The sequence below is a fragment of the Schistocerca serialis genome, chromosome 2 (assembly GCF_023864345.2).
Source record: "Schistocerca serialis cubense isolate TAMUIC-IGC-003099 chromosome 2, iqSchSeri2.2, whole genome shotgun sequence".
Lineage (NCBI taxonomy): Eukaryota > Metazoa > Arthropoda > Insecta > Orthoptera > Acrididae > Schistocerca > Schistocerca serialis.
In genome coordinates, this window is record NC_064639.1 from 702313815 (window position 1) to 702339952 (window position 26138).

The 26138-nt window shown below is 37.9% G+C and overlaps 1 protein-coding gene across 1 annotated transcript in view; it reads left to right on the plus strand.

Moving 5' to 3' along the window:
• The window catches only part of LOC126457848 (probable aconitate hydratase, mitochondrial), a 122697-nt gene that overhangs the window by 38319 nt on the left and 58240 nt on the right, over nucleotides 1–26138 (plus strand). Inside the window, exon 5 of the mRNA XM_050094488.1 lies at nucleotides 13721–13879. Coding sequence (XP_049950445.1) covers nucleotides 13721–13879 — 159 coding nt within the window. The remainder of the gene's footprint in view (nucleotides 1–13720; nucleotides 13880–26138) is intronic.

Below are 26138 nucleotides of genomic sequence, written 5' to 3' on the forward strand. Positions count from 1 at the left end.
GGTCTTTTTTTATTTTTATTTTTTTTTATATTTTTTATGTTCTGTGATAATACATAATTCACCACAGAAGCATGAGAAACACACAGCTTTTAATATTAAGTCACCCTTGCTTATGGTGAAGGTTAAGTATCAAAAGTACTGAATGTAGGAGAGCTCATTCTACCATTCGTGCTGAGGTTGGGCATTAAAATTACAGAAAATGTTGTGGCTTTCACATTTTTTTGTTTCATAATGAAGCTACAATACAGTTGTTTTCGTATAAGTCTTAAAAAATATGCTCTTGTATATTGTCATTTTATTTCTGATATCTTATTATTTTAAGTTGATTGTTTAATCGCTGCCTAATTTCTTCAACAGCCGCATGTTGGAAATGGAATTCCCTAAATAATTCTTCACTTGATGTGCATTTTCAACTTCTCTTGGCGTAATGAATAATTCTTCACTCGTTTAAGAGCATTCATGTTTCATTCACCGCTTGCTGTAGTTGCGGGTAGGGTCAAAGCCAAATGCAGAAACTTCGAAGTTTCTTCATAAACAGAGTCTAAATCATTGTTGATAATGTACTTTAAGAGGATTCTTGGAGATAAGTGTTTTTTCTCATCAGCGTTTATGTTACACAGTTCATTTTCAAGTTGTTCTTGAAAAAAGAATACTGTTCTAATAATTGAAGCAGTTTCAACTTTGGGAATTCTTTTTGATAGTTCGGGAAACACTTTTCGTTCAGAAGTTCAACAAACTGAATTTGGGGAAACCTTCTTTCCATCTGAACAATTTGCAAATCCAGTATCTCGTAAGTTAGTGCCCTGAGAGATGTCTGTTGACTGTCACAGAATGATAAGTTGCCATTCAAACACAAGCTGCATTTAATGCATTCATCAACGAATGTTTCCATTCTTAATAGTCGTAAATTTCTCAAAACAGTTCTTATTTCGTCATGGCAAGCAGTTATACTGACAGATTTTGACTGAAGAACATTAAAGAGATGATCAACATAAACCAACCACCCTCGGTAGAAGCAAAGCAAGTAGACAAACGTAGGATCATCCATCTGTCGTTTCATACCCACAGCACAGCTCAAAGATTCTGGGTCCCACTGAGAGTCTGTATCATCAAATATATAATTAAAAACGCTATATAGCCCTGAGAACTGACTAGATGGTCTTGAAACTGCCCTGGAACGAAAGTTCCAGCGAGTGTTGCTTGCAGGTGGCAGTTTAAATCCTTTCTCGGTTAGCAATACAATTCGTTTTGATGATTTGCTGAAAAACGAATGGAATGCAGTTAGATCACTTACCAACATGTGTACTTGTATGATTTTGGAGGCATGTAAAAGTACCAAATTCAGTTGGTGCGCGTAACAGTGAATAAACAGCGTATAGGGACAGAATGTTTCACCAATTGTTGTAGTCCTCTTTTTTTGCCCGTCATTACTGAAGCGCCATGATATGTTTCACTAACTACTTTTCCTTCCACATTCCATTCTTTCAATACTGCATGAATAATGTTTGACAAACCTTCAACAATTTTATCTCCAGAAACATCGTAAAATCCAGCGAATCTTTCCTCAATTCTGTCTGCAATACAGTACCTGAATATTATACTCATTTGACTCTTGCATGACACGTCTAATGTTTCATCAGCCTGAATTGAAATGAAATTGCAGTACTGAATTTCAGATTTTATTTTCTCATTAACTGCCAAAGTTATCACTTGTATTACATCATTCTCTATATCTGGAGAAGCTCCTTTAAAGGTTGGAGATGATGACAGATGGTCTCGGATTAACTGCTCTCCTTGAGCTAGTAAATCCAACAATTCCAGATAGTTACCTTTGTTGCTGGAGGATCCGTCTTCTCGATGGCCGCAAAAGGCTAGTTCTTGTTTACAAAGAAATACAATTGCCTGAATAAGACGAGCCAATACTCTCCTGCTGGATGCAACTTGTTTGTTGCATTTTATTGCTGTCAGACGAGCGGCTTCAGAAAGGGCGTGCTCAATTCTACTTTTGCCCAATAACTGAAATGATTCTTTGTTCTGCAGGTGAAGTTTTGATATCTGATGCTTCTGTGTTTTCCTGTCAAAGTTCTTCATTGTACAAATGCCCTCGTTGCATCATTCCTTTTCACCACCAAACAGAAGACATATATAACAATATAATCTGTTATTAACTGTATTTGCAATCATCCAAGCATATTTTTTGTACCAGGCTGTCTGAAAAGTGTGTTTCTGTTTGGCTTCACTTAAAACTACACTGAGTATAGGAGTAGGTCATTTGTCCTTCAATTCGCACTTTTTTCGTACGTTAATGTAGAAAAAGGTGTTTTTAATAAAAAATTTTAAGGTGTTCAGTTGCTGACTCACTCGTGTTGACGACACAATGAAAATATGCACTAAAATCACACAAAAATGACTATGAACGCAAACGTGCAACTATTCACTTCAGTGTTAAAAGCCAGCATAGCAGCAGCAGAGACTAGTCTCGATACCTGCTAGCAAGTGCAGCGCATCGGCCTTCGTGGAAGGGAAAGTGGAGGGGAGCCGAGAATGCCACTAACGCTCAGGCGCACACAGCCAGGTAAGGGAAGGGAGGCAGAGACTGAGAGCAGTCAAGTCTCAAGCAGGCAGATACACCAATACTCAGGGTGCGGCGGCGTGGGCTACAAAACTGATGTCTTCGCACATTTAGTGCTCTTAGTAGAAAGTTGTTTATATTTTTGTTATGAATTATTATTGAATCTTTTTCAAGCACGAATACAGAGGAAACTAAGTCTCAAAGTCTCCCCTCACGCTATGCCACTGGGAGAACATATGAAATACCAGTCAGTTGATACTGTAGTTTCCCATGAAGATGTTCAATATCCACTAGAATTCCTAAATTAAATGAATCCAGCTGGCTTTCCACCACACAGTTTGGTGTTTAGTCAGTGTTCCTGTAATTCTAGTATGCAATTTCACTCCTTCTAAGCTTCCTAATGGTACCATTTGCAGATTAAAACTACACGAAGTAGTGACATTGAAGACACTATCCTCACAGGTTAAGTATCTGGTGATGTGATGATGGGTGATACAAACTGATTTACCTATTCATTTTCAGCAACTTCAATTCCCAATCGAGGTTTTGTTTGCAGTAACAATATCCAAGGTTCAAGGTCAGAAACTAAAGTATGTTGGAATTTATTTGTGATTAGTGTGTTTCTCTTATGATCAGTTATATGTTCCCCTTTCATGAACTGCCAGTCCGGATAACCACCTTATACTCTTACCACACAGCATCCAAAAAACAAAAAGAGTTGTGTGTACTGAAGTTTCATAATAGTACTGCATACAAAAAAGTTTAAGTATCTTAAAACAAAAACCAAAAACAAAGCAGTCATTTTTTTCAGTCTTATTCTATATTACTTTTATAGTTTAGAGTTCTATACGTTCAAAGTGAATGAAGTCACACCAATAAACAGTCCCAACAAGATGTATAGGTATACCCAGAGTAGGTCGTCTATCCAGTTCCCAAACATATTTAACAGTTTGGTGATTGCATGCCAAGCGGACTAGAAGGTCCCACATAACCATAAGGGATTTTGACGAAATTTTGTGTGAACAATCGCGCATTCCCAGTGGACAGTGGTATCATTTCAAAATCATTAATTCAATACTTTCAGAAGTATAGTTATCTGTTTGACGCCATGGTGCAGCTATCAACAGTGCACCCGGCAGCTTTGAGCTATAGTAGCTCTGGTAATATTTTCCGGAAAAAAAGAAAGAAACTAGGTAATCTTGTACAACTTTTTGTACTCTTAAGTGAAATACTAAAAAAAGATTTCTTCAGTGATTTGCATATGCATAATTTGAAGCAAAAGTGTCCAAAAAAATAGACAGTTGACAAGAATGTGAAGTTTCCGCTTTTTATATCGACGGAAGGAATAGCGGGATACACCTGAAACCGTGCACTTAGCAATACAAGGCCTTAGAATGTCAAATTTCATTCTTGTACTGCTTTCCAGTAGTTCCCAAATTTATGGAAAATTGACCATTTTTCTTCTAAAACACCAAAAATGTCTGTTTTTTGACAAATTTTTACCATAAGTGTCCTGCAAACTCTCTTATGTTACATAATTGTATAGTACTGCTTGAGTAAGGCAGTATAAAAAAGTCTTTATAACTAGGAATTGATATAAAGTCCAAATAACTTGAAAGGCTTCAAAAAAATGCATGTCTTTTGCCACTACCCATCAGGAGATATTTGAAGGTTTTTTGCGATAACCACAGACTCAAACTGGTTGTAAACTTCACAATTTAACGGTGCATTGCCAAGGCAGTGGAGGTAATGGTAGTAAAATTGTTGCATAACAGCTGCAGCACACATCATATAAATAGCCTGCAGGTTTTTCAGCACTGTTATATTGCGTAAATTTTGGTGAAGTTCACAGCAGGCTTCCTGACACTTTTTAGAATGGATTCATGTTGTAAAGAATTATTGGTATGTATTTTTATTGTGTAGTGCTATTGAAGTGCTGGTTTAAGATAAAGCATACTTCGTTGTAACATAATTTGCGGTTAATCTAGATCATTAGTGTACTCATGAAGAATTGTATAAACATTTCGCTATGGTCCATGGTGGCCTAACCCCTGCTGTGTTCTTTCAAAGTGAGAAAACCAGCATATGTATTGCCATATGGACCACATCTGATAGCTTGCAACAGCAGTCACAGGTGAGTTTCTTTAGGACAGGTTCCCAAACTTGATAGGGTTTCTTTACACAGGATCCCAAGCTGATGGTACGTTTCTATAAGTGCCAGAGGCAAAAACTAGAAGAGGTCTCTTTCAGGCTGCTGAGGAAAACTATACTGCCAGCCATATGATGCCACTGGCTGTATGATTTGAGAAGAAATTTTGATAAGATGGAAGCGAAAAAATTTCACTTTGCAAATGTGGCCACTTCAAATTATTAGACACACAAGAAAAGAGAAAATTGATCTTTTTTATTGGGCTTCTTACTCTATTTCTTCCTTATAAAAAGAATTCTGCAGAGCTGAATGCTGTACAGATGTCAAAAAATATATTTGCTTCCTTGCAGCTTTTCTGACTTCAGATCCTTCCCTAGTGAACAATTGTAGAATATAATAAAAGATTTCAGATCTATAATTTGAGTACCAGCAGAATATGAGTACATTTTCAGTGCACCTCCACTTTTTCTCCCATATGGTCACATTGCAAGACCAGACACAGTTTTTATGTGGTTTAGAACATGGTTTTTCTAATGGAAAATGGAGTTTGCAGAAGGCTCCTGTTTTGTGAAGTTGGGGCAAAAATAGCCATTTGTGGCGATTTTTAGAAAAATCTTCAACTTTGCCCAAAATTAGTAAACTAATTGGAAAGCAGTTGGAGAATCAAATTTTGTTTTGGTAAGTTGTTATCTGCAAAGTTTCAGGTTTATCCTGCAGTTACTTTCAGAAATATGAAATGCTACACTTTTTTTCCAAATTATCCACGTCCAGTTCACTCAGTGAATTAATGTTTTTCATTATTTTTAATTACTGTGCTTAAGATACCACAAGAAGTTGTACAAGATAACATAGTTTTATTTCTTCCAAGAAAATATTGCCAGATATATTGTGTGTCAAAGTTGCTGAAACATCATGGATGCACTGTTGATGCTGCACTTTGGCGTCATTATATGAATATATCTCTGCACATATTAAATTAGTGAAAGTAAACTTTGTCAATGTTCATTGGAAACATGTGCGACTGTTCACAGAAAAATTCAGCAACACCCAGGGTGTTCATGCGAGAACTTCTCTGAAATTATAACACTTGGCATGCAATGGTCTAATTTCGAAGCATTGCTGGGTTCACATTTCAAAATTATAAAACTTTTCTACTCCTGTGAATGAAATTCCAAACACACATTATCGTATTTCATTGAGCATTTTAATTATACTAAAATGTGCTTGTCACATTTTTCGGTCATAAGCAAGCTATTAGGAAGAGGAAAAAATAATTTTACTTTATGGACTACTTCAGTGCTATTTCTTTTTTTTGCAGATTTTGGTATTAATTTTTGGAGCATTTGCTTCATATTTGTTCTTCTTTCCAGGTATTTCTTTTTGTCCTTTTTAACCATTTGTCGGTGTCACGTTTAAAATGAAACTGTACAGTCAGTTACATTATATTTAAATTGCCACATGTATTTTGTTTATTTACGTTAAACAGACTTCAGGACCGAACAAAAAGGAAAAAAAAGAAGACATTAAACTTCATAACGAAAGAAAAAATAACACATCAAAGCAAATAGGCTGTCAGCAAAATGCTACAGACAGTTTTTCAAATGACAGAATTGTCACGATTTCTTGGTTACCTTGAGAGAGATTGTGTTGCCAATTTGCCAACACTTTGCTCTCATTAGAAAATGATCTGTCACTATCAAAATGGGAATACAGAAACAAAATAGCTTTTGGTTCCACAACTGCAAACTGTTGATTGCCAACTGGTGTTGGCTTTAGACATTTAGTATATTCACATTTCTTGTCTGCACGGACATGTGGTATGCTTTTCAGCAATATTACAAAGAGATTACCCTTTCAGAGTATCTGCACTACTGAGGCCAGTCATTCCAGGTACTGACTGAAAGATCCTTGCTATGCCTACATTAATGGGATTCAGGCTTATTCTCCTGGAGTTAACACGTAAATATCGATGGTAGGTAATGAAAAACCTTGTAACTCTGTTTTGTTAAATTTCATATTTAAGCAAAACTGATTTCTTAATAAATAAATAAATAAATAAAGGATGTTTCTCCATGTGTAACTGTGTAGTAGAAGCCTAGTTGTCGACAGATTAGAGAAATCCACACACTTTCAAATTTCTCTTGATAATGAAGATTCTGGCTACAGGAATTGAGTTTTCAGAGACAGATAGAGTTCTGAGATTTTCATTGTCTACCGTTGGTATAGAGCTTTGAAGACAGATATATTTGGATCTGTGACTATGAGAGTTGACACCCTCATCTTAAAAAAGTGTGCTTCAATCCAACCGTAACGTCTACATGAAACACTTGTCTCTTTATTTTTGTATCTTATTTTTCATCATGAAACAATCCTTTGCACCACAATACTAAAACCTTCTTAAAACTCTTCTAGATTTGAATAAAGTTAATGCAAAATGAGATATTTTGAAGTCTCCAAGAAGATAGGCATGTTAATGAAGTCACTGGTGTATTCTTTAACGATCTTGGCATCCATAAGAATCCAGTTAACTGCATCATACAGCAGATGGACATACTCAGTGTGTGTGCATTGGACAGCTTCCTCATGTTAGTTCTGCAGAAGAATTCAACTTCTACAAAACATTCTTCCAAGTAAATGTCTGTGGACAGCCAAGAGCTCTAGTCAGTTGAAACTGCATCTCTATTCCTTTCCTTCAGAAACAGCAAACAAAAATATTTCCTCCTCCTGGCACTCAAGAAAGCACTCTTTACTCTTTGAGTTGTTTTTTGTTGTGTTCAACTTACTAAGTCCCTCAAAAAACATCTGCAGTCAGGTTGTGTGTGTGTCTAGCACTCAACACCTTTTCATAGTCAACACATTTGTTTATGTATCTAGCACTATCGCACAGAACTGCTTTAATATTATGGTATCATACAGTTCTGAAAAGCCCTCAAATGTCACAAGCTCATTACACTGCATTTGCTGTCTCAAGGACCTGTATACTTGCAACAAAAAGTTTCTGCACATTGAACACTTTTTCAGTTCTTAACAGTACAGTGAAAACACAACAGCCTCTCCCAAGAGTGCTCTTGTCAGTTGAAATCCATATATGCATTGCTATTGGAGATATGTTTTTATTGCAAGCATGTTTCCAACGGTGTTCTGCAACAAGTTTGAAACTTTGTTCCTTGTTAAGGCCACTGTCCACACTGGCAGCAATCATTTCCCATAGTGTATTCACATAGTGTGTAATGCTATTTCTTGTGTGGAATATGTATTATCTGCTACATTATATCTAGGTATGAGGAAACTATGTTGATATGTAGCACTGCACTCTTAGTACTTGAAGGTCCATGCAAATGAAAGAACAAGCCATCATTGTTGGATGAAGAACTACTGCAGAGCAACTTGCAGGAATAACTTTCTATGGAACTGAATAAGGGAGAAAAGTCCGATTTTTGTAACTTCACTTGGATGTCATCCACAGACTTTGAAATTCTGGTAAATGTGGTACCATCGTGTGTTGAAAAAGACTTACATTTCAGGGAGCAGTTCCAGTCAACCAAAGACTTGCTGTTAATCTTCATTTTCTTGGCGACAGGAGGTTCATTCAAAGCCTTATGAATTTATTTCACTCTTTGAAGCAAGCCATGTCTCATATAATACCTGAAGTTTGTTGATGACTGTTGGAAGTCCTGTAGGATTATGTAAACATAACTAAATGTAAAACTTTGTTTAATAACACTTTATCAAATTTTTACATTTTTCCTTCCGAGAACTACAAACACACCAAAAAGCAAGTCTTCCTTGACTGTGTTGCCAGCAAATATAACTGGGGAATCAATACCATCTGTTGATGCACTCTACATGACGATACATGCTTATTCCATATTCTTGCAGAAAGCTAATTCTGCCTGAAACATCTTTCAGCACTGTATTTATGACAATTTTCTCAACATCCATGCTACATATTGGCTGTAGGTGCAACATTTCCAGTATCCTTATTTTTCTGATTTTGCAATGCTTTTGAAAGCAAGTTGAAGTATACATTGCAGCTATATTGCTTCTCACCTTATTATTTTAATTTTTTCCCTGGAAGAGATGACGTAGAACATCTAGCAGCTTTATCACCACCTCTTCCCACTATATAACTTTCCAAAACCTGAAGTCAGCTTTATTTTGGACTGAAAAAGATTGGTGTTAAATGGCATGTCTGTTCTCACAGGTACTTCATTTCTCCCCACAGCATCTTGTTGCTTGTGGAAATAAATTTTACAATTAAAAATGTTCATTTAGCGTTGGCCTGCTTACTGTCGTTGATGTCAGCTACAACTTTTCATACCCAGATATTGGCTGCCATGCAAGAATTTCAAACAGAATGCAACCATCAGTGTGAACATATTCACAAAAAAATATTGAACTTGCCACAAGCTGACTGACCCTACCATATTTTTCTGCATCAGATAGGAAAACACAAAACTATACCCACGAATGTATGTCAAAGGTTCAAAGGAACGAATTTTTAATTACTGATTGTATAGAGCTAGAATGGTTGCAGAATGCACAGTTGGTATTATGGCTTCAGTTTTTCATGTCTTCTGAAAACCTGTGTTGTTGCTACATGAGAAGGCAGAAATTGTCATATTTACATCTGTGTGTGTCATAATTTATTAAAGTGACTTGCTCAAGCAAGGAACCAATGTTCCCCACAAGGAAGCTTCAGTTCATATGATTTATCATCAGGTGAGATGATACCTGGTACGTGGAGATGAGATGACACTGCATCAAATTTTACTGAACTCCAGAACATGCCACAGACAGCTTCTAACTGAAACAGGTGTGTTCCTGACAAGTTTGCAAATTATTTTTTAAGCCTAAAAGAAAGTGTACCACGGGAAATAACTATGAATGAATATTAACGGTGCAGTATAAAATACTAATAAAGACAAGCAAGCATAATTTTTTGTACCTCTTTGCTCACGGAGTCTCTAGTTTCTTTTGGCTCATGGAGCTCTTTGAGAAACTGCAAGACTGGACAGCCAAGTGTGACATTCATAATTCAGAAATTTGCAAAATAAAGGAAGATAATTATTATTGGTACCGAAGAATATACTTTGAAAATCTAGGGATGATTTTAATCGGAAAAGTTGCCCATTTACATCACTGGGAGTTAAAGCATTGAGTTTGCTAATGTACAACTAAGGAAAGTATTAAAAAATACACTTAGCTGCAAGAAATAAAATTCAGCCAATTGCTTGAATTTTTGTAAGTATCAAATTTCATTAGACAAAAATAAGCAGAACATCACACGGTTTTAACGTTAACATGATTTGGCAATGGCTAACACAGGCTACCTACCTTAACTTTGAACATAATAGTGAATACTCAATTTTTGGTTGATACAGTGACAAAATAAGACTGAAACACTTGTGCAGAATTCACCCTACATATTCTCTCCTTTGTGTTACCACAGATCACATGACTGTCTCCGTTTGTACTGGGAATGCAGGATCTGTGAGAGTCCTGTTTGTACTCTGTTGTATCTAGACAGAACACTGAGATTGTGAAATTACCCACCCAACTGGCATCTTATAAAGATGTCCTTGCTCTATACAGAAGTAGCACATAGGTCTTATAGCAATTCCCCCCCTTTTTTTCTGTGGCTGTTTCCTTTGATTCATACTGACATTGTTATGGATAGCTGTTTCCATGTTTCAAAAGACGTTTTGAACGTATTGCAAACATTGGCCACAAAATATTGGCAGGAAACACCATCCCAAAAATGTTTCAAATCATGTTGCAAATGCAGTGTGGAGACAGCTCAATGACATTTTTACCTGCTAGCTGCTCCACGATAGCATTGTTTGTCATTGTATTGAGGCACAATAGTCTCTCTTATTATTTTTACCTGTTAAATGTTGCCCATGCCTAAAGTGGAATAATTATTCTACTAGTTACCTATTTTGGTACAGTACTACAGCAAAATACATGATTTTATTGAATATCAAGTTTTAAGCATGGAGGTCAAACTACATTTTTACTGCTAACAAAGTGCTGCTCACCATCAATGATTCGTTCAGCCATTGCTGAAAATCTTAGTTTCCCAGTTTGTTGAGAGTAATGTTGGCCTTCAAAAAAGTTTCCACTGTCTTTTTGGGCCAGATACCCAGTTGCTTTTCTTCTTCACAGCTTCAGAACTGCTACTAATTGATGACTGCCAATTCACTGGCAAACTGCGCTGCTTCATTTTGTTGCTCCTATGTTCTTCACTCTGCACGTTTCAGAATAGTGTCTTTATGCTCCCATGAAATTCTGCTGTTGCAGTATTTGCAAAAATAAAAGTGAATAAAGAAAATAGAGCTGATTTATTACATGCATAAAACCATTCGGTTTCGAATACCCATGCACTGTCTTCAGCAGTCATTGCATGCTATGGCATTTTCACTTGGGAAGTGCTTTTGCACATAGGGTACGATGAGTAGACACAGAATTTCTCAAATGAGATTTCATGAGAATTGTTGAGGAAACATCAATACACTTGAACATCTTTGGGAACAGCTACAGGGCTGTAAAATGTGTAGCGAGATGAATTGCAACTCGGTAAATAGTTGTACAGGTTTTTTTTTCTGTGAATGCAAGAAACTCTTGCAATGTCTTTCGAAACAATACCAAAACTGTTCTAGTGGCATTAAATAATATTTTTGGAAGTAAGTTTGCATTAAGAACTGTGCTCACAGTGTGACAGGTGCAGAGTTCGTCATGCTCTTACCTGTATGACAAATGCTGAAATGAAATTTTGTGTAATAAGAATTTAAATTGTGTAATGTATTTACATGTTCAGTAGTGGTATTGCCTCAGAAATCTGCATTATCAATAATAAAACACATCATTCAACCATGGCTACCACAATGCTACTGCACAAAATATTGTTGAATCCCTAACTTTGGCAATGAGTGGATACAAAATACCTCTGGTCTCATTTCTTAGTGTAAAAAAATGAACTATTGCATTAAACTAAGTTATGTGCTCTCATTGGCCCTGGCGAAAAAGTCAATATAATCCAAACGTTAGCTGTTAGTTAGCACTGACATCCCCAGATGTATGATGTTTTTTATGTGGCAATAGGGAAAAGTGCCGTTCTGTGCAACATTTCATTAAAACCAGCTATTTCATATTATGTTGCTAACAAGGAAACCTCCCCATCGCACCCCCCCTCAGATTTAGTTATAAGTTGGCACAGTCGATAGGCCTTGAAAAACTGAACACAGATCAATCGAGAAAACAGGAAGAAGTTGTGTGGAACTACAAAAAAAATAAGCAAAATGTACAAACTGAGTAGTCCGTGCGCAAGATATGCAACATCAAGGATAGTTTGAACTTGGGAGCGCCGTGGTCCCGTGGTTAGCGTGAGCAGCTGCGGAACGAGAAGTCCTTGGTTCAAGTCTTCCCTCATGTGAAAAGTTTAATTTTTTATTTTCAGACAATTATCTGTCCGTCCGTCCGATGCAAGATAACTGTGCCATAGTATGGGGTTCAACACCTAAACAAACATATGTTTTGGTAGAGCACAGGGAAAACTGTGCGACTGTGAAACTGTTGCATTCATTTGTTGCAGTTTATGTGACAAACTCTTATGTTTTCATCACTTTTTTGGGAGTGATTATCACATCCACAAGAAAACCTAAATCGGCCAAGGTAGAAGAATCTTTTGACCCATTCGTCAAGTGTACAAGTTAGGTGGGCCGACAACGTATTCCTGTCATGTGATGCACATGCCGTCACCAGTGTCGTATAGAACATATCAGATGTGTTTTCCTGTGGAGGAATCGGTTGACCTATGACCTTGGGATCAAATGTTTCCGGTTCCCATTGGAGATGCATGTCCTTTCTTCTATTAATCGCACGGTTTTGCGGTGCGGTTGCAAAACGCAGACACTAAACTCATTACAGTGAACAGAGACATCAACGAACGAATGGACAGATCATAACTTTGCAAAAATAAAAAAAAGTAAACTTTTCACTCGAGGGAAGACTTGAACCAAGGACCTTTCGCTCCGCAGCTGCTCACGCTAACCACAGGACCACGGCGCTCGTGCACTCACATTGTCCTTGATGTTGCCTATCATGCTTATGGACTACTCAGTTTGTATATTTTGCAAATTTATTTCATAGTTCCACACAACTTCTTCCTGTTTTCTCGATTGATCTGTGTTCAGCTTTCCATGGCCTATCCACTGTGCCAACTTATAACTAAATCTGATGAGGGTGCGATGGGGAGGTTCCCTTGTAATCCAAGGCCTATCCACTGTGCCAACTTATAACTAAATCTGAGGGGGGTGTGATGGGGAGGTTCCCTTGTAATAATAATGTATGTCATGTTACTTTGTTAAAAACTGCTGATTTTGCATTGTTTGTCGCATTATCTTCCAAATAATATTTTCGTGTTGCTAGATGTTGTACACTAAAAAATTTTTCATTATCTTACAGCAGCACAAAACATAACATTAGCTTTAGCCTATTTTCATTGTTGTCCTCCACAGAGCAATTGCCCACAAAACAGGATCATAATTCTGGAAATCAAAGTCCCCTGTCTGTTAAGCTGGAAAGATTACAGATGTGTTAAATAGCTGATGAATATTTTGCTTCATGATCTCAAAAGTGAGGGATTTTATAGTTCTTATGTTCATTCAGTAAATTTGTCATTTTATTTTTGAGATGATCTTCCTCCATACTTTATTAAAAATGGTGGGAAAGTGGCACATTGCTCAAGTACAGATTGGGAACCATTAAACAGTTAAGGTGTTTGCACATTTCCATGATTTTTACTGTTGGGCTACTATATATTTCACATCAACTGACAGAGCATTCACTAAGCTCTTTTAACAGAAGTATGTCTGCTTAATTTCTGGTAGTCCTATCAGACTTCTAGGTCATGGCAAATATATATGCTATTACATACTGTGGGGGATTACTGGGAAATTTTGAAGAATCTTGTGACATTTAATTACATTCTGTTGCAGATTATTCTTGAGAATTATGCATTCCCAGGACTGCTAATGATTGGTACTGATTCTCACACACCAAATGGTGGTGGACTTGGTTGTCTGTGTATTGGAGTTGGTGGAGCTGATGCTGTTGATGTTATGGCAAATATTCCATGGGAACTCAAATGTCCAAAGGTAAGTTTCAGAAATATATATGTTCCTTTTTTTGTCATCTGTGTATATGATGAATATGATGTAGTAATAAAGGTGCCTTTTTTTAAAAAAAGCTTTCTCTTTAGGCACAAAGCTATGGAAAGGATAGATTGCTACTTGCTATGGGGCCAATACGTACCAAGTGGTCCAGCACTGGTTGCTTGACCACATCAGAAAAATTTTATATTTTCTGTGTGAATTCCCCAATGTTTAGTAGTCACAAAAATATTTTTTTAAAAATTTATTATTTTGAAATGGCGGCCAATTTGTTCCAGGCCGCATGCATTTTGTCCTATTTCCAAGCATCTACAATTTCTGGGCTACATATTAATATCATTATTCCTTAGTTGAATGTATTCTTTAATAGTTGAAAGTTATCAGCCACAAATTAAAAAAAAAACACAATTTTTGAACAGTAGTTTTCCAAAGAAAGAATAATTTCTCAGCTTTAATATTTTTTCTGCTATTATACTGTGTAGTATAGTTACTTTTTATGGAGTATCAATGGTGAGCAGCGTACATTAAAAAAAAAAAAAAATACTCTCTTTTTTTTATTTCTTCATTTTGTGGCCTGCAATATCTTTGTTGGTAGACCAGATAAAAATCTGAAAATTTCACAGTTAATAGACCTTTATGATATCAAATTTCAGTATAAATTTCAACTTCGAGATTCAAGTTTAAGTTATGGAAAAAAGATTACAAACACGAGTCAAAAACACGTTCTTTAAATCTGAGATATCTGTTAGGCTAATCAAATAAAGTATACCAATTGCATAATGTAACACACCACATTACAGCAGCTAATGATTATTTGTTGAAACAATGCTGTGGTAATTGCTTCAGCAGGCTAACAATTGCATCTGCAAGCCTATACAAGTCTGATTGTTGTCTTCACCCTTACACCATCAATTGTCTACTCACACTTATTTAGCTAGAAGTTCTTGAAGTGTGCAGTTGAAAAATGGTGCCTCAGTGTTCTATTGGTGTTGTTATTAATGAAACATGTCATAAAAATGTGTATGGAGTGTGTCCTAAAGACATTACTTTAATCGAAGATTACAGTGAAGAAGAAAAAGTGTTGTTTTACTTATTAGTCGGCTCAGAGGTCAAATCAACATGCAAGTATCATGAAATGAAATACTTAAAAATGTCATCACCTTTTTGGTCAGTCTTGCATGGGCCCTTTTGAGAAACATAAGAAACCTATAACAAAAGGTCTGCAAGAAATAACATTTGATCATTATTCTAAAAATAAATGCCCTTTTGTCAATCTCATACCAGGAATATCATTGTGTCCAACATGTTATTCTAAGATATTTGTAATTCACAAGAGAAAGGATAGAGAAACCTCAGATACAGAATTTTGTGACTTACCAGCAACCATTAAAAAAGTAGATACAGCTTGTGAAATCCTTGGTATATTGCCTGCTAGTAAAATTAGAAAACTAAGTCAAGATAAAAGACCAAGTTCATTGAATGCAGAAATTGAGAAAGTGGCAGCTACAGTCAAAAAGAATTTGGAAGTTTCATTTCAAAGTACAATTAGTACTAAAACAGATGGAAGTTCTAAAACTTCACCAGCTGAGTATGATGATTTGATAGAAAAACTAAAAACTGAATGCAGTACTTCAAACAAAGAGGATAAAATTATCAGTTTACTGCCAAATTATTGGAGTACAGCAAAAGCTGGTGATGAATTTAATGTGTCAGAACGTCTTGTTAAGTTAACAAGGCAATTAGTAAAAGAACAGGGAATTTTACCAGCATTACAAAAGAAAAGTGCATCTAATTTGGTAGATGAAAACACAATCAATAAAGTTATTAGGTACAAGAAGTACATTAATGAGAGAATGGTAGCAGCTAGCCTTCGACATCCTCAGGAACCAACAGGCATGCTACGTCAGTCGGAGGAAAAAGGTCAGTTCAATTTCAAAGAGAAATGCTTCTTATGTGCAAAAGAGAACTCTGATGACTTTTTAACCAAGCTGTTAAGATTGCCATTATGCCAAACGAAATTTTGTTTGCAAAGTAGTGAAATTGGAAGTGCAATCGACAGTATTAGAACAGGCTAAACGACGTGGTGATGAATTTGGTCAACAAGTGATAGAGCGGATTCAAAATGTAAATGATTTGGTTGCTGCAAATGGGTGGTACCGCAGATTTTGCTACAGAAAGTTCTTTCACCATGTTTGACAGAAACGAAGTTACCGACCTGCAACACAAGTAGATGAAGGCATGGAGGCTATATTTGCCTACCTGGAAACCAATACTGAAGAATGTTAGTTTTCTATGGATGATCTGTTAGAGCAAATACCCACATCACCTTTTCCAGAAATATGGTGACGATGTAGTGATAGCAGTCGTATGTTTCAAGAATGTTGGGCACCAACTACTCAGTGAAAATTGTTACACCAAAAGAAATTCAGATCCTCAGCAAGAAAGACTAAGGATCGTCAAAGCAGCTGCAAATATCATATTAGACGATATAAGATCAGTAGTGCACGATGTAAAATAGTACCCTCCCTCTGATAATTTTTTATGCGATGTAGAGTCTGTCCTACCAGAATCTGTAAGATTGCTCTTCAAAACTATAATTTTGAAACACAAGCGGTCTCCCATAAAATGGGGGAAAATATGTGTTTCTCTTGCTCATGCACTCATAAGTGCTGCGAGGCCACATTCATTTATTTCATCACTTTTTACTACTATTAGTGCATACTTGTACCAGAAGTTTGGCTCAGAACATCTCATCCAGGTTTTGTCTTCCCTTGGCTTTGCAGCATGTTACATGGAAGCTGCCCTATTGGAAGTGTCTTCAATCCTTCAGCTTGACAATGAAAGACAACGAAGTGATGCATTTTGCCAATTTGTGTTTGATAATGCAGATTTCAATGTAAACACCCTAGATGGAACTGGTACTTTTCATGCAATGGGAGGCATAGTGTGTGTTACTCCTCATGATGATGCCTTGATTCCTCAGAAAAATATTAAAAAGTTGAATCATTGTCCCTCAGCTTAACTTGTTAGTGAAGCCGGAAAAAATGACATACAGACATTCCACAGAACACAAGTTGGAGGGCTGAAGGCTATAAAAATTGAAGATTTGGACATAATTGCTCCTGCAAAAGGTGAGATCGTCATCTCAACAGCGGAAATTACGTGGTTATATTGCAAATGGTCTCAGAATGCAGTTGTTTCAGGATGGAATGGATACATGGAACGCTTGGCGGCAGGCAAAGAATATGAACGTTCTAAAATAAAGTGTCTTCCATTTCTTAATTCATCACCAACCTATTATAACACCATATATACTGCTCTGACCATAGCTAGAGATGCATGTAAAAGACAGCATCAGACTACATGCTTTGTCACATTTGATCAGCCTCTGTATTGGAAGGCAAGGGATATTGTGGAAATTGACCTTCCTGAATTTCATAATGTGGAGGTCCGACTTGGAAGTTTCCATTTCCTTATGTCGTTCATGGGATGTATCAGTATGATCATGGGTGGAAGTGGATTAAAGGACTTATTTGGTGTAATATTCACTGAAAACAGCATTGAAAAGATTTTGTCAGGACATGCATATTCCAGGGCTGTGCGAGCCACCTTGCTTTGGCCTGTCGAGTGTGGGATCGCATTGAGCTAACAGAAGATGAACGTGGGACATTGAATGACTTGTCTTCTCCTTGTGGTGAGTCAGAACTGTCAGTTGGCCAGGATACCAGTGTTCTTAGGGAACAAGACATAAAAAAATTTGTAACTGCCCTGAAAACGATTGAAAGTAAGGGACCCACAGCAAAATTATGGGTTCAGTACTATAAGATGGTCACTCTCATGAAACAATTTATTGAAGCGGATCAATCAGGCAATTGGAAACTTCATCTTGAAAGCGTGCAAAAAATGCTTCCCTACTTCCATTCTGCTGGACATTTTATGTACGATAAAAGTGGCCACCTCTGCTTACAGGATATGTTGAGACTCGAGAACAAATGGGTTTATCAGAATATGATAAGTTAACAGCGAAAGGACATTTTACAATCCGGCTATCAGAAAAGTATTGGTCAGGGGTTCCTTCTGACATGACTATAGAACAAACATTGATGAGAACCATGAAGAGTTCTGGAGGACTTACTTCTGGCTGAGGAATTACGGATAGTGTATTAACCAGATGGACATTGGGTATGATTCACATGCAGAACATTTGTGAAGAAATTGAATTGTATAGGGTGATTCAAAAAGAATACCACAACTTTAAAAATGTGTATTTAATGAAAGAAACATAATATAACCTTCTGTTATACATCATTACAAAGAGTATTTAAAAAGGTTTTTTTTTCACTCAAAAACAAGTTCAGAGATGTTCAATATGGCCCCCTCTAGACACACGAGCAATATCAACCCGATACTCCAACTCGTTCCACACTCTCTGTAGCATATCAGGCGTAACAGTTTGGATAGCTGCTGTTATTTCTCGTTTCAAATCATCAATGGTGGCTGGAAGAGGTGGCCGAAACACCATATCCTTAACATACCCCCATAAGAAAAAATCGCAGGGGATAAGATCAGGGCTTCTTGGAGGCCAGTGATGACGTGCTCTGTCACGGGCTGCCTGGCGGCCGATCCATCGCCTCGGGTAATTGACGTTCAGGTAGTTACGGACAGATAAGTGCCAATGTGGTGGCGCTCCATCCTGCTGAAATATGAATTGTTGTGCTTCTTGTTCGAGCTGAGGGAACAGCCAATTCTCTAACATTTCCAGATACTGTAGTCCAGTTACAGTAGCACCTTCGAAGAAAAAGGGACCAAAAACTTTATTGGCTGAAATGGCGAACAAATGTACAACTAAATGAAACTTTATAGTTCCCTTAATTCGCCGACAGATAGTGCTTAGCTCTGCCTTTTGTCGTTGCAGAGTTTTAAATTCCTAAAGTTGTGGTATTCTTTTTGAATCACCCTGTATTGCAAAGTGAGCGCAGTAACACCAGAACAGCATGTAGATGCAAGAAGTTCTCGTATCGAACGAGATGGCATAGACTTGCGTAAGCTGCGTGATTGGTTTTCAGTGCACCCTCCCTTCCCTGAAAGTGATTTTATAATGTCTATCAGCAGTGGTGCCGTCGGAACAGAGGATGTTAATTGTCATATGTGTCACGAAGAGGGGGAAAAAGGCATGAAAAGAATAGCTGGTGACAATTTCCACGATGTAAAGTTCCGTAGAAAAGATAAAGTTGTGACTCTCCTTTCTGCGTTCAATTCTGTGATAGCTGGGAGCACTAAAATTACTCTTGTTGATCCTTTAACTCTTTTCCAAAGGATTTGTTTAATGAAACAAAGTGAAGAAGAGTTAAAAGCCTTTCTGAAATATGAACTTGCTCCTTACCCAATGTCCCTATTCTCAGAAAAAGGCATGCGAAAAGGAACAAAATCTTCATTCTACAATGCCTTCGTTCCGGTGGAAGATGTGAAGTCAGGTGGACCGAGTAAATTTTTTGTCATTGATGGAGGGTACCTTATCCACAAAAAGACTTGGACTCGAAATGTTTGCTTCAAGTCAATAGCCCAAAGCTATGTTTCTTACCTGCAACGTCATTTTGGATTTCAATTTGCTTTTGTATTTGATGGATATCCATGTGAGGGCGACAAATGTAGCACAAAGAATTCTGAGAGGATTCATAGGTCCAAAAAACATTCTTCGGTTGACGTTGTGGTTGAATTAGAGACGGTGAACCAAGTCCCTCAGGACAAGTTCTTGTACAACGAACGAAACAAGATGCGTTTGATCACACTTCTTAAAAAGGAATTTCTGGAGTGTAGCATTGAAGTGCACCAGGCACAAGAAGATGCTGACGTTATGATTGTAACATCTGCCATTTCAAGAACCAAAGATTTTGGAAGTGTTGTCATTGTAGGAGAAGATGTTGACCTGCTTGTGCTCATGACCGGTTTGGGACAAGGCATTGAAAACTTATTTTTCTTAAAGCCAGGAAGAGGAAATGCAGAAGACAAGTGGTTTTCCACTGCATCTTACAAGTTGGACAGTGAATATATTCTGTTCACTCACGCCTTTAGCGGATGTGATACAACATCCGCTTTTTTTGGTCAAGGAAAAATTAAGTGCTGCAATATTGTTGGGAAAAATGAACACCTAACCTCAGCCCTTTGCACGTTCAATAAACCACATTCTACCCGTGAAGAAATAATAACAGCAGGAGAACAGGTTACTATCGCATTGTATAGTGGAGGTGTCAGCAGTTCCCACACACTAGACCATTTGCGGTACCAGCTATTAGCCAAGTCTGCCACAAAAAGCATACTGAATCTTGCATGGTTGCCACCTACACAAGATGCTGCACAACATCATTCATTGCGGACTTACCAACAAGTCCAAAGTTGGATGGGAAACTGGGAACCTCCTGAGAAATGAGGCTGGAATCACAGTGACCGTGGTCCAATACACATTGTAATGAGCCAAGATCCAATACCTGAAGCACTTCTTCACATTGTTTCATGCTCATGCAAGCTGAACTGTGGCGGAGTGTGCTCCTGCAGAAAAGCGGATTTGAAATGTTCTTCAATTTGCAAGAAATGTATTGGGGTCAACTGTGAAAACATGCCAAAATTTTTATATGAAGACAGTGAAGAAGGTGTTACGGAGGATGTTGAGGAAACCGCTGACGAAATCAACGAGCTTGCTGAGGCTGACTCGCTGTTTAAAGAAGAGGTCAATCTGGGATCAACTCTATGTACGGACCCTGAGTCCGTAACTCAAGGTATTTCTGGTGACACTGAGGAACCTGGCCCATCAAAACGTTGGAAGTGATGCTCATATCTGTCTCAAGTGCGCTAAAGTGCAATATTACAAGTATTACACACCCAGAACTGTCAGCATATTTTAGTAACTGACAATGCATTTTAATTGAAATAAAGCTACTTATTTTTAATGTCAACTGTGTGGCTTTTATACACAAGCAGACATATTTAAATATGTCTGCTTGTGTCTGTATGTGTGGATGGATATGTGCGTGTGTGCGAGTGTATACCTGTCCTTTTTTCCCCCTAAGGTAAGTCTTTCCGCTCCCGGGATTGGAATGACTCCTTACCCTCTCCTTTAAAACCCACTTCCTTTCGTCTTCCCCTCTCCTTCCCTCTTTCCTGATGAGGCAACAATTTTTTGCGAAAGCTTGAATTTTGTGTGTATGTTTGTGTTTGTTTGTGTGTCTATCGACCTGCCAGCGTTTTTGTTCGGTAAGTCACCTCATCTTTGTTTTTTTATATATATATATATATATATATATATATATATATATATATATATATATATATATATATATATATATATATATATATATATATATATTTTTTTTTTTTTTCCCAATAACTTCCAATTTAATCTCGAAGTTGAAATTTATACTGAAGTTTATCTTAATGGTCTATTAACTGTGAAATCTTCAGATTTTTATCTGGTCCACCAACAAAGATATTGCAGGCCACAAAATGGAAAAATTAAAAAAAAATCCATTTGTTAAAATAGAGTATTTTCTTAAGTGTAAGCTGCTCACCAGTGATACTCCATAAAAAGTAACTATATTAGACAGTGTAATAGCAGAAATAATATTAAAGCTGAGAAATTAAACTTTCCTTGGAAAACTACTGTTCAAAAATTGAGATTTTTAATTGGTGACTGATAACTTTGAACTATTAAAAATATATTAAAGAATACATTCAGCTAAGGAATAATGATGTTAATATGTAGCCCAGAGTGTGTTGAACTAAATGCATTTTATCTGAAAGGCTTAGGACAATCCACTACCGAATAATTGTCAAAAATGTAGATGCTTGCAAATAGAAAAAAAAGTATGCGACCTGGAATGAATATGGCTGCCATTTTAAAATAATAAATATTAGATTTCTTAAAAAATATTTTTATAACTACTAAACATTGAGGAATTCACCCAGAAAACATAAAATTTTCCTGAGATGTTCAAGCAACCAATTATTTTTTTCTTGGACCACTTGGTATGGATTTGACCCTACATAAAGGAAATGCTGAATCACAGAGAAGCATACAAAGAGACTGCTATACATAGAGTTTTGCCTTCTCCTAACATTAAAAAACACTATTCACACAAGCTGTATTAGATGCCCTGTTGCCTGTAAGCTCACATGTGCCCTGATCAGCCAGAACATTATAATCACCGATCTACTATCTATATAAACCTGTCCTGACGATGGCAGCATCACTTGATGAGGAATGACTGTCTGTCAGACACATTCACAGTGCGTGGTAGTATCAATGAGCATGCTGACCATGTGTAGAATGGGAAAGGCGTGCAATCTGAGTTTGACAGAGGGCAAATTGTGATGGCCCAGAGGTTTAGGAGTGCGGTGATGAGTGTCTGCAACTCATGGTGAAACCGCGTCCAGATGTCATTTGGCTGGGCGGCCACCCCTCATTACAGATGTTGGTTGTTGTAGGCTGGGCAGACTCATAAAACAGGACAGATGGCGAACTGTGGTGAACTAACATCATACTTTAATGCTGGGCAGATTACAGAAGTATGTCTGAACACACAGTACACCAAACACTCTTTAATGATGGGCCTCCACAGCTGGTGATCCGTGCATGTGCCAGTGTTAACACAATGACATTAGCAACTAAGACTGAACCAGGTATGTGACCATTGGCACTGGACGCTGGTGCAGTGGCAGAGCATTGCATGGTCTGATGAATCCCTATACATTCATCATCATTCCAGTAGGAGAGGGCGAATCCATTATTTTTCAGGAGAATGGGCCCACTGACACCTATACTTCGGGACGGAGATAAGCTGCTGGCAGCTCCATTTTACTCCGGGGATCATTCACGTGGGCATCCATTGGCCCAGTGGAGCTCATACGGGCACCATGACAACCAAGGAGTATCGTACATTGGTTGCTTGTCATGTACACTCCTTCATGATGATGTTTCCCGATGGCAGTGGCATTCCACAAGGCCAGGAATGTGATGGAATGATTTCAGGAAAACAATGGTGAGTTCAAATTGGTGTGCTGGCTACCCCAGCTCTCCAGATCTGAACACATCCTTCAGCGACCTGCCAAGGCCTCATTGCTTCCATGCCATGATGGGTCTCCCCTGTTATCTGTGCCAAAGATGGACGTACTGGTTGTTAGGCAAGTGGTCATAATGTTCTGGTTGATCGATGTTCAGCAGTCTTTTTGTGTGCATGTGCATGACTTGGAGCAACTCCTCAACATGGTAAGTAGCACTCTTTACTTTTCATATTATTGTCCTTATTTCATCATGGTTTTTCCACTGTTAAACTTTCTTTTTAGCCAGTCCTTCAAGATAGTGTTCCATGGCAAGTGCTCAGTTGTAAACACGCAATGATTGAGTGTAATATAAGAAAGTAAAATTTGTCATATGTCCCATCTGACAAATATGTCCCATCTCCCCCCCATGAACCATGGACCTTGCCGTTGGTGGGGAGGCTTGTGTGCCTCAGCGATACAGATAGCCGTACCGTAGGTGCAACCACAACGGAGGGGTATCTGTTGAGAGGCCAGACAAACGTGTGGTTCCTGAAGAGGGGCAGCAGCCTTTTCAGTAGTTGCAAGGGCAACAGTCTGGATGATTGACTGATCTGGCCTTGTAACAATAACCAAAACGGCCTTGCTGTGCTGGTACTGCGAACGGCTGAAAGCAAGGGGAAACTACAGCCGTAATTTTTCCCGAGGGCATGCAGCTTTACTGTATGATTACTTGATGATGGCGTCCTCTTGGGTAAAATATTCCGGAGGTAAAATAGTCCCCCATTCGGATCTCCGGGCGGGGACTACTCAAGAGGATGTCGTTATCAGGAGAAAGAAAACTGGCGTTCTACGGATCGGAGCGTGGAATGTCAGATCCCTTAATCGGGCAGGTAGGTTAGAAAATTTAAAAAGGGAAATGGATAGGTTGAAGTTAGATATAGTGGGAATTAGTGAAGTTCGGTGGCAGGAGGAACAAGACTTCTGGTCAGGTGACTACAGGGTTATAAACACAAAATCAAATAAGGGTAATGCAGGAGTAGGTTTAATAATGAATAGGAAAATAGGAATGCGGGTAAGTTACTACAAACAGCATAGTGAACGCATTATTGTGGCCAAGATAGATACGAAGCCCACACCTACTACAGTAGTACAAGTTTATATGCCAACTAGCTCTGCAGATGATGAAGAAATTGAAGAAATGTATGATGAAATAAAAGAAATTATTCAGATTGTGAAGGGAGACGAAAATTTAATAGTCATGGGTGACTGGAATTCGAGTGTAGGAAAAGGGAGAGAAGGAAACATAGTAGGTGAATATGGATTGGGGGACAGAAATGAAAGAGGAAGCCGCCTTGTAGAATTTTGCACAGAGCACAACATAATCATAACTAACACTTGGTTTAAGAATCATGAAAGAAGGTTGTATACATGGAAGAACCCTGGAGATACTAAATTATTATTATAATATTATATAATGGTAAGACAGAGATTTAGGAACCAGGTTTTAAATTGTAAGACATTTCCAGGGGCAGATGTGGATTCTGACCACAATCTATTGGTTATGACCTGTAGATTAAAACTGAAGAAACTGCAAAAAGGTGGGATTTAAGGAGATGGGACCTGGATAAACTAAAAGAACCAGAGGTTGTACAGAGATTCAGGGAGAGCATAAGGGAGCAATTGACAGGAATGGGGGAAATAAATACAGTAGAAGAAGAATGGGCAGCTTTGAGGGATGGAGTAGTGAAGGCAGCAGAGGATCAAGTAGGTAAAAAGACGAGGGCTAGTAGAAATCCTTGGGTAACAGAAGAAATATTGAATTTAATTGCTGAAAGGAGAAAATACAAAAATGCAGTAAATGAAGCAGGCAAAAAGGAATACAAACGTCTCAAAAATGAGATCGACAGGAAGTGCAAAATGGCTAAGCAGGGATGGCTAGAGGACAAATGTAAGGATGTAGAGGCCTATCTCACTAGGGGTAAGATAGATACCGCCTACAGGAAAATTAAAGAGACCTTTGGAGATAAGAGAACGACTTGTATGAATATCAAGAGCTCAGATGGAAACCCAGTTCTAAGCAAAGAAGGGAAAGCAGAAAGGTGGAAGGAGTATATAGAGGGTCTATACAAGGGCGATGTACTTGAGGACAATATTATGGAAATGGAAGAGGATGTAGATGAAGATGAAATGGGAGATATGATACTGCGTGAAGAGTTTGACAGAGCACTGAAAGACCTGAGTTGAAACAAGGCCCCCGGAGTAGACAATATTCCATTGGAACTACTGACGGCCGTGGGAGAGCCAGTCCTGACAAAACTCTACCATCTGGTGAGCAAGATGTATGAAACAGGCGAAATACCCTCAGACTTCAAGAAGAATATAATAATTCCAATCCCAAAGAAAGCAGGTGTTGACAGATGTGAAAATTACCGAACTATCAGCTTAATAAGTCACAGCTGCAAAATACTAACACGAATTCTTTACAGACGAATGGAAAAACTAGTAGAAGCCAACCTCGGGGAAGATCAGTTTGGATTCCGTAGAAGCACTGGAACACGTGAGGCAATACTGACCTTACGACTTATCTTAGAGGAAAGATTAAGGAAAGGCAAACCTACATTTCTAGCATTTGTAGACTTAGAGAAAGCTTTTGACAATGTTGACTGGAATACTCTCTTTCAAATTCTAAAGGTGGCAGGGGTAAAATACAGGGAGTGAAAGGCTATTTACAATTTGTACAGAAACCAGATGGCAGTTATAAGATTCGAGGGACATGAAAGGGAAGCAGTGGTTGGGAATGGAGTAAGACAGGGTTGTAGCCTCTCCCCGATGTTGTTCAATCTGTATATTGAGCAAGCAGTGAAGGAAACAAAAGAAAAAATCGGAGTAGGTATTAAAATTCATGGAGAAGAAATAAAAACTTTGAGGTTCGCCGATGACATTGTACTTCTGTCAGAGACAGCAAAGGACTTGGAAGAGCAGTTGAATGGAATGGACAGTGTCTTGAAAGGAGGAGATAAGATGAACATCTACAAAAGCAAAACGAGGATAATGGAATGTAGTCAAATTAAATCGGGTGATGCTGAGGCAATTACATTAGGAAATGAGACACTTAAAGTAGTAAAGGAGTTTTGCTATTTGGGGAGCAAAATAACTGATGATGGTCGAAGTAGAGAGGATATAAAATGTAGGCTGGCAATGGCAAGGAAAG